The sequence below is a fragment of the Chrysochloris asiatica genome, unplaced genomic scaffold, assembly GCF_000296735.1.
Source record: "Chrysochloris asiatica unplaced genomic scaffold, ChrAsi1.0 scaffold00206, whole genome shotgun sequence".
Classification (NCBI taxonomy): domain Eukaryota; kingdom Metazoa; phylum Chordata; class Mammalia; order Afrosoricida; family Chrysochloridae; genus Chrysochloris; species Chrysochloris asiatica.
In genome coordinates, this window is record NW_006408724.1 from 141,147 (window position 1) to 161,355 (window position 20,209).

Here is a 20,209-nt window from a genome sequence, read left to right on the forward strand (position 1 = left end):
GGGCACTAGAGGGCTGGGGTTAGTGGCTGTAGGGAGGTGGTGTCTGTATCTGACGTAAAAAATGCCTCTCTCAGTCTCTCTGTACTGTGGGTACCCCGAATTTTCTGATATCTGCGCCAATATCCCTCTCTATTTGTTCGGCTTTGTTAGTTTATGCCTCCTTTTCTCTGGAAATGCAGCCTTCTAAGTGGGGTTGCTCTAGCCCTGCATTCCAAGGTCTGCAGGGGGCAGAGGCACTCGCTGGCGCAGGTGTGGAAGCGGGAGCTGCATGCAGGCAGGCAAAAGCTTAAAATGCCTATAATTCCTGAGCAATTTGATTTTTTTAAAAAACGAGTTCAAAATGTTGAAATATAAGATCTTATGTTTGTTCAGAGGCAGTCTGTCTGCTAGACAGAGGTTTTCTATGTGTGATTCCGCCCCTTTTTCCCGGAGCCCTACCTGAGCTGCCTGGTCTGGGAAGCACCGCCCTCTGCACCCCCTTTACAGTAGGCTCACTGGTCTTTTTCTAAGGTGACATGACAAGTAGAACTGGGCGGTGGAGTACGACGGGGTTTGCTTACTGGTCTGGAAGGACGTTCTCCTGGGTGGTACTGAAAGCATCCCGGAGGGCTGCTACTAGGATCCTGGTCTGTTTTTTTTTATGGTCACTTTCGTGTCCTTTTGGAGTCCTCCTCCCGGTTGGCGAAAACCTTCTGGGCCACCTCTAGAAGTTGGCTGGTGTTCATGGCAGGAAAACCATCCAGTTTCTGAAATTTTTGGCGAATATTGGGTGCTGACTGGGCTACAAAAGCTAAATTAAGAGCACTGGCATTTTCTGCTGCTATTGGGTTAAATGAGGTGTATATAATCTGAAAGCTTTGCACAGCCTTTCAAAAAAATCACCTGGGTATTCCTCGGGCCACTGGGTTACTTTGATGGTTTTACTTAAGTTAAATTAACAGCTTTCTGGGCTGCCCCCACCCCCACCCCAGGCCTGTCATGAGGGCCGAGTGGTATGAATTTAAGGAATGGGGCCCCAGGTGGGTATTGGGGTCCCAGTCAGGGTGCTCAAAGGGGAGAGTCTCCCGGAGCTGATTCTGCCGTTGCTGGGGGGTGCCAACGAGGCAACTGAGGAGGTCCTTTTCAGTGGCTGTAAGGATGCGCTCTCGCACCTCAGAAGTAAAGAGGGTCTTGAGAGTTGCTAGCAATTATCCCAGGTTTTTGCCTAATGCAATACGTCATTTGATTTCTTCACTGCTGCTTCCATGAGTGTTGACAGTGGATCCAAAAAGAGTGAAGTCCTTGACAACTTCAATCTTCTCCATTGACAAGAATGTTGTTTATTGATCCAGTGGTGAGGATGTTTGTTTTCTTGTCATTGAGATGTAATCCAATGTGCTCTTTGATCTTCATCAGTAAATATTTTAAGTCTTCTCTTCACTTTCAGCAAGCAAGGTTGTATCATCGGCATATCGCAGGTTGTCTTCCTCCAATCCTGATGGCATGTTTCTCAAATTATTTGCTCAGTATACAGGTTGAATAAGTAGCAATCATGTATAGAGTTTCCTAGGAGTGGCTAGTGGATTTGAACCCCTGGCCTTTTGTTTAGCAATCCAGTGCTGATCCTACAGTGCCACAAAATGCTGTCCTAGTGGGCTCAGACAGACATGGTTCAGGTTTCCGGCTTTGCAGAGGTCAGCCTGCTCAAGTGGCAAACTCTACTGCAAGGGCTTTTCCATTCCGATATAGTCTCTTGGAGTCCTGGTGTGGCACTGTGGGCTAATGCGTCAAGAGTGCAAAGCTGTTTGAACTGCAAAGTCAGCAGTTCAAGCTTACCAGCTGCTCCTCAGAAACCCTATACAGGATTACTATGGGTCGGAACTGACTCGATGGAACTTCACAACAACTATAATCTCTTGCTAGTGAGGGGTGTGTTGGGCTATCAGGCCTGGGATTGAATAGTAAGGTCTTTGTTCAAGTGCGCCACTATTTTCTCCAGGTGTGGAATCTTGAATCTGCAGGCCCAGCAGGCTGTTGCTTTGGTGATAGGCTTTAGAGGGTGGGTGACAGAGGGTAATGGTAGTAAGAAGCCTGGGTGTTCTGAGTGTCTCTCTGAGTGAACCTTTGCATCCTACACAGAACTAGGGAAAACATGGAGGAAAGGCTAAGGATGATCCCCAAAACCCAGATGTTCTCAATGTTGTCCCAACCATGACTGCTTTGTTAGAATAGTATACATACCAGTACCTGCTACATGTTAGTAAGAGTCTGTTAAAAAAACAGTGGCACAAATACTGAAATAGAGTCCTGACAACGATTTACCTCTAGTCTCAAAACTCTTTGTAATAGGAATGCTGTATATAATTTGGAATATGTTCTTATGTATAATTAATAAAACTAGAATTCTAAATAGGGAATTGTTGTTAATTGCCATTGAGTTCATTCTGACCTTGTGTAGGGTTTCTGAGGAGCAGCTAGTAGGTTTGAACTGCTGACCTTGGAGTTCGCAGTTCAGTACTTATTGTGCAGCGCCACACCAGCGTGTTCTACTAAACAAACCGAAGTGCTGGTGTGGCGCTGTAGGATAAGCACTGAACTGCACACCCCAAGGTCAGCAGTTCAAATCCTCCAGCTGTTCCTCAGAAACTCTATACAGGGTCGCTATGAGTTGGAATCAACTCAACACACTAACAACAACAACCTAAAGCAAAGTGGGCAGTAGTGATCCAGTGGTAGAATTCTTGCCTTCCATGAGGGAGACCTGGGCTTGAGTCCACACCAATGTAGTTCAAGGGCCGTCACCACCCATCTGTCATTGAAGATCTGCATGTTGCTATGATGCTGAGCTGGGTTCTGTGGATCTGCCAGACTAAGATGACTAAGAAGAAAGGCCTGGTGATCTACTTCCAAAATCCATCAATGAAACCCTGTGGGTCACAGCAGTGCGAGGCCATTGTGCACAAGGGTCATCGTAAGTTGGGGGCCCACTTGTCAGCATCTCACAACAACAAACTAACCAAGCTTTGTATGTTGTTGTTAAGTGCCGTCGAGTCAGTTCCGACCCATAGCGACCCCGAACAGGGTTTCCGAGGCTGTCTTTATGGGAGCAGAAAGCCTCCTCTTTCTCCCACGGAGCAGCTGGTAGTTTCGAACTGCTGACCTTGCGGTTCGCAGCCCGGTTTGTAACCACTACGCTACCAGAGCTCCTTGTATACCATCTAGCAAACCAGTAAAACATTATCTACAACACAAGCAGAATGCGGGGACTTATCTAGAGAAGCAGCAACACCAGAGATGGAGGCAGAGATGGGGGACCTGGAGAAATAGAGCAGCTGAGAACTCTAGACTTATGGAAAGAAAGGGACTAAGAGCTGGCTGTCAGGAGCCAGATTTGCAGAATTTGTCCTTTGGTGGTGTAAATTATTTATACATGCCAGAGTGTTTAAAAAATAAAAACAAAAAAAGAGCTAAAATGAATAGAGAGAAATACTGTTAACTGATGGTACATGGAGGGGATTATAATCTTTGTAATGAAACAAGGGGCATGATTTGTTGAATGTAAAACTGATGATCTCTGCTCTGTAAACTTTTACTCGATTCACAATAAAAACATTAAAATGAAACAAAAACAAAACAAACCATGAGCCACAGTGACAGAATTGTTTTGCATCTTCTGGAATCCAGATCTCTGGTTCCATGGAATTGGGGTAACGCACCCAGGCCATCCGCCCTGAGAGATCCTTTTGAATCTTAAAGAACTGGTTCCCTAGAGCCTCCTTCAGGTCAAAAAATCACCTAACAGGTTAGTGGAGGTTAACCTTAGGCATTGCCTAGATTAACCTTAGGCATTGGGTTCTTTTGGAAAAATTATGGGCAGTCAGTTTGAGAATTAGAAACTCTAGGGTCTGACTGGAGGTTGTTTTAGGATGTGTGGCATGTTCTTGGTGACTGTTTATGTAACCTGCTCTGTGTTTTGATGCTTTATCTCTTGAGAAACTAATGTCACAATGACCTGTCTAGCCACTTTCACTGGCCCCTCTTTCAGAGTGGTCCAGGTAACCCTGCCTGATTTGAATGGTATCTACTCATGATAAATACATTCTACTATACTAATTTTGGGTGGTTCTCTAAGCATTAGGTTTTTGATGTCAGATTAACTTTAAAAACTGAGACCAAAGAGACCACAGACCTCTAAATTGTTGATGTCTGGAGGGTGCAATTAATGTGAGCCTGAGGAAGCGCTAACAAAATCGGCAGGAGGCCATTGGACTCTTTTCATTTTGAAAATGCTTTAATAAGTGTTGACAACACTGTTTTGCAAAATGTAAAGGTACTATACAAATTCTTAATACAAAAAGAATAAATTAAAAGCAGATTTCTTTTTAATTCTGCAACTTTTTCTACAACATACATCTTTTTCATTGATTACAGTTGAACAGAATTCAGTAAAATCATCTTACATGCTCTACAGTCAGTTTCAGGAGCAACCTAATCTTTTTCCCCACCCCCCCGCCCCATTATTAAACTAGAGTCCATTTTACACAAGTTGTAATAAACTATTGACATTAATGTATATGTAAAACTTTACGTCTAGTTAACGAAGCAGTAACTGGTCATCTGATAGCACCTGGATGGGGTCTGCTATATTTAGAACTAAATTAATACTGAATGAAAACAAATAGGAATTTTAACAGTTTCAACACTCACCTGCATATAATAAAATTCAAAAAAAAAAAAAAAAAAGGAAAAAAATCAACTGTCAAACAATGTAGCTTGATGTATGTGTTGAGACCAGTCTTCTGGTTAAACAGGACATTTCTGACATATATCTAGAGAATCCAATAGGGATGTGATATCAGACCAATCCAACTCAACCAAGTCCACTGCACATCGATACTGGCTCATAGTGACCTGACAGGACAGAGTAGAACTGCCCATAGGGTTTCCAAGGTTGTAAATCTTTACAGAAGCAGAGAGCCCCATCCTTCTCTCGAGGAGAGCCCCATCTTTCTCCCGAGGAGTGGCTGGTTGGTTCTAACCCATAACCTTTTGTTACAGTTGAGCACTTTAACCAGGGTCTTCATATTCCATCTTATTTTGTTGTAAAGAAACAGGGATCTATAAAGAACTCACAAGTACTTGTATATAATATCAGATCATTTCCCACCACAATGATAAACATGTCAGTCTCAAAGGACGAACACTTTAATGTATATTTTGTATTAACTGAAGGCAACTTAACAGTAAAACCTGTTTTACTTAACCTCTGCCTTCACTACCAGACTATCATGACATTTGCCTGAATGGTAATTCCCACTCCTACTCCATTCCTCTTTGCCCCCTGAATCTAAAACATAAAACAAGTTCTCAGAATTTGATTCTCTCATTCCTTGTAACTCAGCGGAGCTAACAGCCAGATGAGAGGCTTACTTCAGACTTAATTTCACACGATTATACATGGATATAACCTTGTCACTTGCCCTGTTTCCTTTGTGACTTTTCTGGTTGCACATAGTTCTGTCTGATATTCATGTATCTTCTCTTGGGAGGAAACAAATGAACAAAAAAGGCCCCCTGGGGCCATGTTTCAGAATGTTGTTGCTAAGTGCCATGGAGTCAGTTCAGACTCTTAACAACGTTGTATAGGGTCTCCGAGGATCGGCTGGTGAGTCTGAACTGCCAACCTTTCGGTTCAAACCCACCTTGTGGTCCAGGACTCCATTTCAGAATGGGGACGGGGAAAAAAAATTGCCATTTATGGCTCTGCCCATCAAAATAACAGCAACAAAAATATGCCCCCCCATCCCAATCAACTCCTCAAATCATTTAATAACATAACCAGTTTGTATTTATCCAGAAGGGTGTACCCCGAACGTGCTATACAACCACTAATCCCTTCTGCAAACTGGAATCACCCACCCAGCCAGGCAGAGCTGGGCAAACCAGGCCTCAGATTTATTGAGAGAAATTCACTGACCCCAGCCCTGGTGTGGGCACTGTAGCCTGACCACTCCCACCTCACCTAGGACTTTTCAAGCTGCAAAGGAGGGCTCACTATGATTATTTACTTTGTTTTTGTGTCCATGCTTACCCTCTGGTCTGTGGAATCTATTGTTATTCTTGGATCACACATACATAAAAATACAAAGATTTTTTTGTTTGTTTGTTTACACTAAAGCTAACTTCAGTTCTGCTTTTCCACACATGGCCCCCACCCCTGCTCCTGTCCCTGGCTGTTGAATGCCTTTCCAGTAGGAAGTCATTACTAGTGAAAAATACTTAAACTCCCCCCACCCCCCACTTGTGCCAACAAGCACAGCATAACACCTCTGTGGAGACCTTGTTTGTGCCATCTTGAATAACCCAACTAAGACTGTGCACTTGGTCGTTATTATAAAAGTATTTTTGAGGCCTTTGAAGACTGATGGCTTTCAGGTGTGTATTAAGCATAGCTCAAAACACATGTAAACGTGCAGCTCCTACTTTTTTTTTTTTTCCTCTTCCTTTCTTCCTCTTTTGGTATCTGCAGACAAATGTAATGCATCAAGGTAATTGATAATGTTTCAGGTATATGGGCCCTCTGGGAGCTGGTCTTTTTTTCAACCCGCTCTGCCTGCTAGCTAGTAGACACACGAGTAAAATCTTACTGCTTAAGAGCACAGTTGGGTTCTTTGATTAAGTGACACACTGGTAACCAGGTGCCCAGAGAAGTCAGATCTGAGCTCTTTGTCACACAAGTGCTAACCAACATAAAATGAACCACAACAGTCAAACACTCAAATGGACTGCAATGTGCTTTTCCCTTGGATTCCCGTGGAAAAAAACCCAAAATGAAACACCTTGAGCAAAACAAAACAAAACTAAAAATAGGATACACTTTTACTGGCTGCTGTTAAGAGAGGGAACCACTTTTGGTAATTGCCACCTTACGTTTACTACAAATCCCAAAAGGAAAGCAGTACTGTGTCTTGGGCTTGGACTAAACTTCCTGTACAGACTAGGGCTTAGAGTACACTCTGCTAATCCCCCATGGAGCTGTTTGCCGTTGTGTCCAGTTTGGTGGTGCTTCCGAGTTACCAATGCTACCCAAGACTCCCTCATCTTTAAATCACATTGGTTTAGATGTTCCGGCTCTGTACTGAGAGAGAAGTGGACTGGGTAAGGGAGAGGAAACAGTTTACACATGGTTCACTTGTGGTATGTAGTAGCAGTTTAGAATGTAAAAGAAATTTCATTGCAGAACAAATGCCTTCCTCTTGGCCCCTCTTATTATTATTATTTTTAATGATTTATTTTATTTTTTAAATCTTTGGCAGCATAGAACTGATTGTGATCCTCCAATGCATCTCTGAAGTGTTAAGCATTTTTTTTTTTTTTTTTTTCATTTTCCTTCCCCCCTCCCAACACCCACTCCCCCAAGTGGTTTCATTAAGGAAAATCTCAGGTATAAACTGAATATCCCCCACGGGCCTCCTCTTCATGAAGCGCTTGGTTGGCCTAGAGGTGGCAGGCTGGACGCAGCATATAGTCCCTCTGGATCACCCTGTACTTTACCCCCCTTTCCAGTTCTCTTTCCATGTCTTTCGTCCGCAGGAATTGGAGGCCAGCCAGCTTCCTTGAGGGTTCATGGCAGGGAGAAGCCACCAAGGTGCCAGTGAGGACTGGTATCTGGCTCTCTGGGGTCCAGAGAGCCAGGGGACACACAGTGGGACCGGAACCTTCCAGAATGTCTCCTCAGTCAGTTTTTGAGGGCGAGGGGAAGCGGAGACAGGAGAGAGAAAGTGCTGAGGGCTGAAGCTGGTGCAGGGTGACAGTGCGTCTGGGTAAGGCAAATGAGAGGCAGTGAGGTGATCTCAGAATGGCATTGATGCGGTCAGATCGAGGCCGGCCTGGCTCACACGAGGGTCCCGGGCTTGGCTTTTTCCTGCCCGTACCACTGGATGTCAGCTACTTCTGGATAGAGGGAGGAATCCAGGAAACAGCTGTCATTGTAGCTCCTGTGGGGAAGTCCAGAAAGCGAGAGGAGACTGTTAGTGGGGAATGGCACTCGTGATCTGCCCTCAGAAGTTTGTGTCTATTGAACTAGGGTCCAAGAAACTCAGGTGGTGCAGCGGGTTAAATGTCAGGCTGCTAACCACAAGGTTGGTGGTTCAAGCCCACCAGCTGCTCCGCAGGAGAAAGATGAGACTGTCTGCTCCCATCAAGATTTACAGTCTCAGAAACACTATGGGGCAGTTTTACTTTGTTCTACATGGTCACTTTGAGCTGGACTCAACTTTCAGACTTGGCTTTTGGTTTATCATGGCCCCTGCATTGGCCATTCGTGTTCTCTAAGTGACTTCTCTTCAAACTTCACAAGGAACTAGGCCTTATATTCTAGAATTCTGATGTATGTCGAAGATGATCTCCTGGCAATCTACTTTTGAAAACCACTGAACGTCCTGTGGTTTACACAACATGATCATGGGATCGGCGCATGACTGGGCAGGACTCCCATTGTGCACCCGGTCACCATGAGTCAGGGCCAACTTAATGAAGCATAGCAACAACAATATAAACTCCTTTCCTTTTTTTCTTTTCAATTGTGAATTGAGTGAAGGTCTACAGAGCAAACCAGTTTTCCGTTCAATAGTTTATACACATTTTGTTTCATCTCATTGACTCTATTGTTGTTAAGTACCGTTGAGTCGATTCTGACCCATAGTGACCCTGTATAGAGTTTCCAAGGAGCAGCTGGTGAGCTTGAACCGCTGACCTTGCAGTTCAACTGGCTTTGCAGTCTGGAGCATTAACCCACAGTGCCACACCAGGATGAAGCATTTTTTATCCCACTTCCTCCTTGTATTTCCTGTTTTCATTTCTCCTTCTGTTCTAACCCTTTTGAACTTTGTCCTGGGGTAAATGCTGCCCTTGAAATCTCACATGATTGATGATTCTAAGATGTGCATACCTTCCTGGCGTTATTGTTCCTCCTATAGACTTGTCTATTATTTGGCTGAGAGCTGAGCCACAGGGTGAGTTCATTTCCAGATCTGAAGGATGGCTAAGAGCTACAGTGTCAGCGGTTCTACCAGTCTCCATTTGGTCTTCTTTATGATTTTGAACTCAAGAACCTAGGTATTAGGAGGTTCACAATAAGGACACCTCATGAAACCCTGACCATTTGTGAAGAAGGAAAATGCCTGCTAGAAATTACTTAAAAGCAATGGTTCTCATCTTTGAATTACTTGGGATCCCTAAAAACCACACGTCTGGGCCCCACCAGAAGATTCTGGCTTAACTGGTCTGGGATGTGTTAGAGTGTTGGGAGCTTTCAAATCATCCCTAGTGATTCCAATGTATAGCTGGGGCTAAGAACCGGTGAGAGATGGCAGAATCTGGAAGACTTCTCCAGAGTTGCTTTGGTTGTACTGTATGAGACCCAAGGGTGACCAAGTATCATTGGAGGGTGTCTAGTCAGTTCTGACAGAACTCGCAAATTATAACATTTCTCCATAGTGAAATTGAGGTGGTACTTCGAATTGAGTTGTAAGTTTTCAAGTTGATGTTGACTGTTTATCCTAAATAACATGTTTTGTAATTATAAAAAAAACAGGCACAAAGTATTGACTATTTTGTTATTAATGTTAAAGTATTATTACAGTACCACAGAATTGGAAAGTATATAGAGAAAAAAAAAAAAGAGACATTTAAAAATCACGATTTTGACTAAGTATCACTATTTTGGCTGTGAAGAAGTGATTCTTAAGATTCAATTATTGTGTGCTGCTTGCTGAGTTGGCTCCATCTTGTAGTGACCCCACGTGATAGAGGAGAATGGCCCCCGAGGGTTTCTAAACTGTAACCTTTACAGGGGCAGATCACAGGTCTTTCTCCCACAGAACTACTAGGTAGGTTCAAACCACAAACCTTTTGGTTAGTAGTCGAGCGCCAATTAGCAATCCCATTCTGTTGAAGCCTGTAAACCTTACTAGGAAAAACAGCCTCTATTCTAAACCAAAGGAAGCCAGTGGTACGATAGGCATTTGGCTGCTGATAAAAATGTTGGCAGTTTGAATCCACCAGCAAACCCACACCAGAAAGACGTGGCCGTCTGCTTACATAGAGATGTACAGCCCTGGGAAACCTGTCATGGTGTGGCACCGTAGAATAAACACTGGACTGCTAACCTCAAGGTCAATGGTTCAGACCCACCAGCTGCTCCTTGAAAACCCTATATGGGGTCACTGTGAGTTGGATCCTGCTTGATGGCAGTTAAAACAACAATATGGGGTCACTATGAGTTGAAACTGATATCGTAGCAATGCTGTATCCTATACTAGCTCTTTTTTTAGGGCAGGAAAAAGGTCAAACTTCATCTCACTGAGGAAAAGGCTGGAATTTCGTGGTAGCTGTACTTTGTTGTTAAGTTTCATCAAGTCCATTCCAACTTACAGCAACCCTGTGTAGGGTATGAACCGCTGACCCTGCGTTAGCAGTCCAGCGTTTATCCTACAGGGCCACACCCGGACACTATACAGGAGCTGTGAGTCAGAATGCACTTGAGGGCAGAGGAGTTTGCATTTTTGTTTAGAAGATGGCTAGTATGCCGGGAGCTGTCACTGCAGCCTGAGTAGATAGAACCCCACACTTCCTGCTGCTGGCCCAGCTCTCATCTTGACCTCTGGTACCCTCAGCACCCAGTTTAGTAACAGCTGGACAGTGGCCTGGAGGCCTTGTGCGCTCATCCCTTTTTAGCGTTTACACATTGTAACCTCTGAGTTTCCGTCTGTGCAATGTCTAAACAGATGAATCTGCAGCTTTGCATCTTTGCCTCTGATTCTGCACTGCATGCTCCTGTCTTCTGTAGACTGACACTCTATGACCCTGGTTTAGTCAGTCTGCATGGGACTGTCCAATCAGGATTTTCATGTTTTACCTTTGATCATTGGTCCTTTGCAGAGTAGAAATATCTATTTAGGAAGCACAGTATGACTTTATATAAATGTCACAAGATGATTTCTTCCTTTACAGCTGATCTCCCCCAACCTGGTGCTAGGGGTATCGTGGGAGTGGGGCAAGGGAGGAGACCCTAGTCCAGTGCAGCTCAAAAGAAAGTGAATTGAACAAGTGTCTCAATAACACACGCTGGTCCAACACTGAGAACAAGCAGACACCCCTATTTTCCTGTTGCATTTGCAGACTTCTCTAGAAGAAATGGATGAAGACATTCTAGACTTTGTAAATGTTTCTCATCTGGCCTCAGAAAAGATGAGTGAAAGTTGGAAAATTCAAAGGCATACTGGTGGACTTTAGTAAGAATCCCATATCTAGAAGCCCTGACATACACTGGGGTTTAAAAAACAACAACAGTTGCCGATGAGTAGAATCTGACTCCTGGCAACCCCATGTGTGTCGTTCAGACCTGTGCTCCACATGGTGTTCAGTGGCTGGTGTTTTAGATGCACATCACCTGGACTTTCTTCCAAGATATCTCTCAGTGGACTCTGACCAACAATCTTCTGGTTAGGGTTTCCAAGGAGCAGCTGGTCGGTTTGAACCATTGACTTTGTGGTTAGCAGTCCAATGCTTATCCTATAACACCACACCAGGACTTTCACTTTGGGTTAACACTGTTTAAGTGATGTCAGAAGCAACATGATTATGATTTGTTGTTGTTGTTAGGTGCCGTCCAGTCTGTTACGATTGGCCATGATGTTACTGAGTTTAGGTAGTAAATGACCGCCCAATGTCATTTCTGCCCCTTTAATATGCCTGAGGGACTGAAAACGGAATAAAGGTTGTTGGGCCCTACATATGCTGTGTGCCCTGCATGTTTCTTGGGTGACACGCCTTACCTAAATCCATGAGGCCCTGGTAGTGTTCTCCACTGTGGTACGTGTCCCCCAGGGATGGACTGGACAAGTGACCAGATGTCATTAGAGTCCTTTAACCAAAGACACTGGTTCAAAGAAGGACATGTGTCCAAACATGGACAAGCAGATTCTTCCCTGGCTTAGACACCATGAGGATGCCAATTTCCTCCTAAGGATGCAGGACACAAGGAAAGGAAGCAGGAAAGAGAACTGGAGAGTCCAGGGTCCAGCTTTACCTTCAGTTTCCCAATTGCATCAGCAAATAAATTATTATTAGTTTTTGCTTAAACTTGTTGACTTTACTATTATTATTTTTTGCATATGCAGATAAACAGTATGTTGTTGTTGTTATGTGCTGTGGAGTCGGTTCCGACTCATAGCGACCCTGTACAGGGTTTCTGAGGCTGTAAATTTTTATGGGAGCAGAAAGCCTCATCTTTCTCCCGCAGAAGAGCTGGTAGTTTTGAACTGATGACTGTGAGATTAACAACCCAATTAGTAACTACTACTCTACCAGAGCTCGTTAGATAAATAGTATAGGCACATTTAAATAGTTTTGCTTAAATTCACGATAGAAATTTTACTTCTGATACAAAGGTGACTTGAATCCCTTTGGAACAAATTTCCTTTAAGGGTTTTTTAGGATATAGAGAACCACCTCAGGTGGTATTTCTCAAAGTATTCCTGCAAGATGCTGTGACAAAATTAGAAAAGGTTCCAAAGACAAATAAGCTTCAGTACCTGCTTTTTAAGGAGCCCTATGTGGGTTAATAAAGGAGCTCTGGTAGCGTAGTGGTTATGAATCGGGCTGTGAACCGCAAGGTCAGCGGTTCAAAACTACCAGCTGTTCTGCAGGCTAAAGATGAGGCTTACTGCTCCCGTAAAAATTTACGGCCTCGGAAACCCTGTACAGGGTCGCTATGAGTTGGAACCGACTCCACGGCACACAACAACAACAACAATGTGGGTTAATAAGGAGCTCTGGTAGCATAGTGGTTACGAATCGGGCTGCGAACTGCAAGGTCAGCAGTTCGAAACTACCAGCTGCTCAGCGGGAGAAAGATGAGGCTTTCTGCTCTCTTAAAGATTTACAGCCTCGGAAACTCTGTTCAGGGTTGCTATGGGTCGGAACCGACTCAATGGCACTTAACAACAACAACAATGCGGGTTAATGGAGTCCTGGTGGCACTGTGGGTTAATGCGCCAGACTGCAAAGCTGTTTGAACTGCAAGGTCGGTGGTTCAAGCTCACCAGTCACTCCTCGGAAACCCTATACAGGATCACTATGGGTCGGAACCAACTCGATGGCACTTAACAACAACAACATGTGGGTTAATGGAGTCCTGGTGTGGTGCTGTGGATTAATGCACTGCATTAATGCTGGATGATTCATGCCTCTGAATCATTTAGCACTTTGTTTTTTCCTCCGAGCACTTAATGCGTATGGGCTGTGTTTTCTCATTCCTCTTTTACATCTCCTGATGGAGGTTTAAATTCTTAATCATAGGCATGTCAGTGTATAGCACAGTTCCTGGAACAAAATAAGCCCAGTTGCTGTAGAGTAGATTCTGACAGAGTAGCACGGCTCTATAGGGTCTCCAAGCCTGGAAACCTTTACAGAAGCAGACTGCTACATCTTTCTCGTGCGGAGTGACTGGTGGGTTGAGACCACCAACCTTTTGGTTAGCAGTGGAGTGCCTTCATTGTTGCATAAGCAGAGCTCCTCAGAACATAATAAAAGCTCCTCAGAACATAATAAGAATAAACTTAGGATTCACCCAAGGAGCTCTCGAAAATGCAGCTTCTGATTCACTAGGCTGGGGCAGGGCCCAGTACTCTACTTGTCTGATGCGCTCCCAGGTGACGCGGTGGAACAGAGAGGGGTGCTTGTGTATAGCTCCCCAGCATTTGGTACAGCATGTACTTGTCACTCAAGAATGCTGGGGAGAACTCGGGAGAGATTTTCAGGGGCTTCTGCGCCAACTCAGTTTGCCCGCAGTATTGCGAAATTTCGGGTGCGGTGATGTTATGCTTTTCATGGACACTGACTACTAAACCAGGAGAAATGTCTAAAGTATTTGCATGGAGAGAGAGCTTGGGAAAGTCTAAAACATAATTTGGGGTCTTTTCTGGGAAGGAGCACTGAGACTGTGTAACATGTGATGTAAAAACACACATATAAACTTAAGAGTTCTGCATGTATCTAGAAACAGGACATAAAAATAATGGCTTCCACACTATACAGATGTTTCCTTCTGGAACTCATGACATGGGTAAAGCCGACACATCTGCAGCACATTTGGAATCAAACACTCTCATGGACACAAAAGGGGGAAGGGTTGTAAGAACAAAACAGCCCCTTACAATACCTCTATTCATCAGTACTTTGATGAGTTGGAGACTCAGACCCATCCATAATGGGTGAGTTTTCTGTTGCTTCTCTGAACAGAGGAAAGCAGAGGAAGGAAGAGAAGAGAGGTTATGTTAAAGAGAGGAATTGACACAGACATGATTAATAGTTTATTAATACATTGGGAAGATTAGCTGATCATACATCCATGTGTTAGTGGTAGAGACATAAGTCATACAGAACTTTCAACACCCATGCTTGAGTCAAAAGACCTCTTCAGTTTTGTTAGGAAAGTATACTTTTAATACTTTTTTTTTTTTTACCTGTTGTCACATTTTTTCATTGCATCCTACAGAACAGTTATTATTTGTGAGTGATAATTCAATTCAATCTGATTTACTTCAAGGATCAATACCTTTTGGTTTCAAATGTGTCTGGAGTTGTCACTAGCTATACCAGTATGCAGTGAAGCACAGAGAGATTTGAAAACAAGCTAAGTGTGTAGGTATGTGGGGGGGGCACACTTAAATTTCAGCATGCTCTCAGTCAAATGATATAACCACATACTTGGATCAGGTGAGAATCAGCATGACTCAAGAAACTGGGAGGCTTCAGAGATCGCTCTTGAGATTTGAAACTTCTTTTTCTAGATAAGATGGTTTAGCCACTGGAAGAACCATATAGGTAGAAGTTGTGACCTTCTTTTATGTGTGATGCACATGGTGAGACTCTTGGACCTATGGCTCATAGGAAGCTGCCCGGTCATATAGCCAGAAGTGGGGTGTTGATGGTACAACGATTTGGTAATGAGGACCCAGGGGTACCTACTGCCCAAAAGACAGATCAAGCAGTAGTAGTTGATAAAAGAACATTGTAGTTGGGACCTACTAACCCAAATCCACACCCACTGCCATTGAGTCAATTCTGACTCATAGCGACCCGGCAGGGCAGAACTGCTCCACACAATTTCCAAGGCTGCAAATCTTTACAGAAGCAGACAGCCTCACCTTTTTCCTGTGGAATGACTGGTAGGTTCAAATCGCAGATCTTTGGGTTAGCAGCCCGGTTCTTAACCCATTGTGCTACCAGGGTTCCTTTCAGAACCTATGGTGGTTATGTGCCGTAGAGTCAGTTCTGACGTATAGGGTTTCTGAGGCTATAAATCTTTACAGGAGCAGAAAGCCTCATCTTTCTCCTGATTGGAACCTACAGGTCTTCCAAATTAAACAAGGAATAAGAGGCAGAATGGTCTATTTCAGTGGCTGTCAAACTTTAACATACTTCAGATTCAGTGGCGGGCTAGTTAAATGGCAGATTGCTTGGACCCACCCCAGAGTTTCTAGTTCAGTAGGTCAGCAATGGACCTGGAAATATGCATTTCTATTAAGATCCAAGAGCCCTTAGGTAGTGCAAATGGTTAACTCTAACTTAAAGGTTTGAGGTTTGGGTCCAAACAGAGGCACCTTGGAAGAAAGGCCTGGCGATATACTACTGAAAACATTATGGAACACACATACAGAATGTTCTCCCCCGACACACACAGAATGGCCCTGAGTTGGAATCAACTTGGTAACAACTGGGCAAGTTGACAATATCCCAGGTGATGTTGACACTGAAGGCTTGGGAACCACACTTTGAGAACCACCTGTGTAGTCCCATTGAACGGGGCTGAAATTCCAGCTCCATCCTTTAGTAGCTGCGTGGTTTTGGCAAGACACTTTTTTTTTTTTTCTGAGCATCACCTCTAAAAACGAAAGCTATTTTCCTTTTTTTTTTTCTGAGCATCACCTCTAAAAACGAAAGCTATTTTCCTTTTAAGGTGGCTGCGAGGATTATATGAGCTAATTGTACATTAGAAGCAGTTCCCTAGACTGTGAGTACCCAGCAAGCTTCAATAAACATTTGCTCCCCTTCTCTTCTGTCAAAAACTAAGCTTCCAGTGAGCCTGGTTTAAATTAAAGTCACCTCAGATAAACAGGAATGCTGGTGTGGCATTGTAGGTTAAGCTGGTTCAAACCAGCGACCCCTCACACAATGTCTCTATGAGTTGGGACCGACTTGGCACTTAACAACAACAACAGATAAACAAGTACGTATAAACAATGCCAGCCAAGCATGGGAGCCTGAAATGCACGCAGTGGAGTTCATTCTGCACCTTGTTTTCTAATGATGAACTTAAAAACAAAGGCCAACTTTTCCCAGACATTCCCATCTAACTAGAAAGGATGACAGAAGAGCTGCGTAAAGAGCAAGAGTCCTCCTTTTACCAATAAGGAATGAGAGAATTTAGCATCCACTTTAGAGGCAATGCCTTAGAACCAACAGAGCAGAGGAAAGCAGGGTAGGTGTGTCCACCTGACTCTTTACTAGACCCTAACATTCTAAACGTCCAACTGGATTATAATGCTCTTGTTTACATTTAAAACTGTAAAAGGATCCAAGTTTTATTATTTTTTCGTGAGCAGCTTCTAATCAAAGTCTCAAAGGTACTTGGTTTCTTTAATAAAATTTAATTGTGGTAAAATATACAAACAAAAAATGTTGCTATTTTCTCCATTGTAAAGTCTACAATTCAGTTAGACATTAATTACATTCACTATATTGTGTAACTGTCACAACACTCTTCACTTCCCAAAGTGTTGCATGACCCCAAACAGAAGCTCAAGTACTTGATCCCTTTGTTTGTTGATTGAAAACAAGTCCTTGCCAAGGACAGGGATGGGGTCTGAAGCTCCTGCTTTTTCCTAAGACACATCCTGATAGTAAGAGAGTGTATACACTAAGAAACATGCAAACATCTGGCCCAGGGCCCAGGTCAGGGAAATGGAAGTCCCTTTTCTTGCCTCACTCACTTTGCCTGGCATTTTGAAGTTGGCCTCCTATGGTCAAGACTGAGTAGTCACAATCTAATGGGGGAACAATTCTGTCTAGAACCTGAGTCAAAGAAGCACGGTTCTGGAGGCAATTCACCTAGCATAAAGGAGAGGAGACTTGATGGCACTGAGAGTTAAGCAATGGGTTGGCAACCGAAAGGTCGGAGGTTCAAACCCACTGGCTGCTCTTTGGCAAAAACGATCTGGCAGCCTGCTTCCATAAAGATTGGGTCTCAGAAACCTTATGGAGCAGTTCTACTCTGTTCTCTAGGGTTGTTATAGTCAGAATCGACTCTACAGTAATGCATTTGGGTTTGTTTGTTTTTAACTTTTTATTGTGAACTGAGGTTTACAGAGAAGACCATGTTTGTTTTCTTGTATCAAGGGATGGCACTGGGGAGGGGTGGATGATAATAACAATTCATGGTGTTTCTTTTGAAAGAAATAAGTTCCATGTACACAGTCCTCGCTTCTTTTTTCCCAGTGGTAAGGAGCATCCAGCATTCTTTTGCTGTGAACTCCTGTATCACTTGAATCTCTTCTATCCCTACCCTCTTCCTAACTGACAAGGATACTAACAATCAGTCGGAAAAGAAAACTCACCCAGTCTGCCAGGTTAGGATGTGGTGGGGACTGCTTGGGGGGGTTGCTCCAATTTCACTCGACGGAGTTGAGCTTCTCTGGCTTTGAGGTAAGGCAGCTATAGGTGGTATGGGAAAGGCAGACAGGAGAAGGGGTTCAGGCACAGGTGAAGGAGTTTACAAGTCACTGCACTACAAGAACCCACTGGTCAGGACTTACCATTCCCAGGGATGCTGGCTGTGACCCCATGAGAAGGTCAGAGTGGGAAATGCCCCCACCCCATCCCCACCATCCTATCTATTACATTTTCTCCTCAAAACCATGTAACTCATTCAGAGTCTAGCTGACCTGGGACCTTAGGCGCCCTCTTTTCCATGGGGAAGTGGCCATAGCATTATCACATCCTGCACATCAACCATCTGAAGCCACCCTCGTGTCTGAGGGAGGACCTATTTCTCTGGAGTTGCCATTCCAGATGTGGTCCAAATGTGTTAAAATTAGGATTTTCATTACAAATCGAGGACTCCAGAAGACTTCTCAGAGCTAACTCTCTGCTGTTCCAGGCTTGAGTATACTCCAAAAGGGGTGGGGCTTTCAGTAGCTCCACCCAACTCTGACTGGTGGAAGCGAAAAGATGTGGACAGCACAGAAGTTCTGTTAGGAAATTTCTGTAGGAATAAATCCTACTTAAATGAGTCCTTTGCTTTCCTGGAAAAGGGAATCTCTTTCATTAGTAAATCTCAGATACAGCTTCTTAAAACTTTAGTTTAAACTGCTTGCAAAGATTTGCCTCATTTCTCTGAGCAAATCAAATCTATTAGATTTGTACTATAATTCTGATAGGACCCCTGGTGTGGTGCTGTAAGATCAGCACTGGTCTGTGAACCACAACGTCGGCAGTTCAAACCCACCAGCTGCTCCTTGGAGACCCTATACAGGGTTGCTCTGAGTTGGAACCGACTCAACAGCACTAACAACAACAGCAACATAATTTTGATAAAACATTCTTGTTTCTGATATTTACAAAGTCCTGGCTCTAATAGGGTCACTGAGGAATATACTTTTAAATGGTGCATATATGCTGTATTCATTTATTCATTCTCAAAACCTTCCTGGGAAGTCAGTGGCAAATTTCACCGGGTATATTTTACAGATGAAGAAGGGATACAGAGAAGGTTCTCAGACTTGGACGTCTATGGCATACTCACGACTGCCCTAATCATTTTTATTCTGACTCCTGGAGGTTGTTGTTGGGTCAATGAACTATAATAAACAAGTCAATAGGATTGCTACAACAGAATGCTGGCACCTCAAATTCCATCATTCCATTAACTTTCATTAACTCCTGTTTCTGATCTTTGCCCTCACTTAAACAACCCTCTTTTCAGTTACAAGTCAATATCTTTTCATTTGCTCTGACTTATTTTATTTTTACACTTGTTATCATTTCCATTGTTTCAAATCCTCCTTCACTTTCCTTTCTCACAATCAGTGTATGGTACAGGATGCCTTACTGCTTTACAAGTCTCCCTGTCCCTTTAGAGTGACAGATGTGAACGTATCAATCACATTAAACCGTCTCAGCTGGTACTGAGAAGAGTGCGGGTCTATGGGACTTGCTCGAATATACCACTATCCTTATTTCTTGGAGAGGGGAGGAAATGTAACTTCTACAGGAAAAGGATGTTTCCTTCCATTTTTTACTTACTCAGTGTTCTTGAGAACAGGAATATGTTTCCTAATCAAATTTTAAAGGGCAATATTAGGCTACAGATAGCACTTTCCCAAAGTTCCTTGTTGGTAATGATATTTCATTTATGAACTGTGAAAAGCAGGGAGCAGCCAAGTTATCTGTTAAGTTATTGGTGAAGTCAAAGGCAGAGCTTAGGTACTTCATTTCATGGCCATCTGCCCTGTGTTGGGGAGACACTGGCTGAATCTCAGGGCTTCAAGACCTAAGCCAAACCCCTAAAACAGCTTGCCTTTGCAAGGGTAGAAAACAGGGTCAAGATGCACCTTTGGATAAATAGCAAAGAGCTCAAGTTGATGCTCTGGTGGCAAGGTAGGTGGAGAAGAAGGTAAGGAGGTGGACATAAGGGGATGCTGGACTAGCTCTCCTGCTTTTATAGACACTTGTAAGCAAGACGCCCTGGTGGTGGTCACTGTGTGCCGTGGTGGTGCTTCAGACTTACAGTGACCCTGCATGGACTTTCTAAGGTAATAAATCATACCAGAGCAGAAAGCCTCATCTTTCTTCTGCAAAACCACTGGTGGTTTCAGCCTTGAGATTAGCTGTCAGACTTGTAACTACTACACCCTGGTGATGTGATTAAGCATTAGGCTGTTAACTAATGTCAAGGACTTGAACCCATTAGCTGCGCAATGGGAGAAAGCTGAGGTAGTCTGCTTCTGTAAAGAGTTAGTCTTGGAAACCCCACGGAGCAGTTCTACCCTGTCTTACAGAATCACTATGAGCGGGAATTCAATGATGATAGGGAGATTGGTTCTTTTGTTTGGAGGGGGATTCCTTGTAGACAGAAATCTAAGAAAGTTATGTGAAGTCATTTTAT

General features: G+C 43.6%; 1 protein-coding gene across 1 annotated transcript in view; it reads right to left on the reverse strand.

Annotated features, from left to right (window-relative positions):
• Positions 1-14,205: 14,205 nt before the first annotated feature.
• The window catches only part of FRMD4A (FERM domain containing 4A), a 422,369-nt gene continuing 416,365 nt past the window's right edge, over positions 14,206-20,209 (reverse strand). Inside the window, exons 22-23 of the mRNA XM_006872593.1 lie at positions 17,661-17,757; positions 14,206-14,275 (exon numbers count right to left, since the gene is read on the reverse strand). Of these exons, the coding sequence (XP_006872655.1) occupies positions 14,206-14,275; positions 17,661-17,757 (167 nt within the window). The remainder of the gene's footprint in view (positions 14,276-17,660; positions 17,758-20,209) is intronic.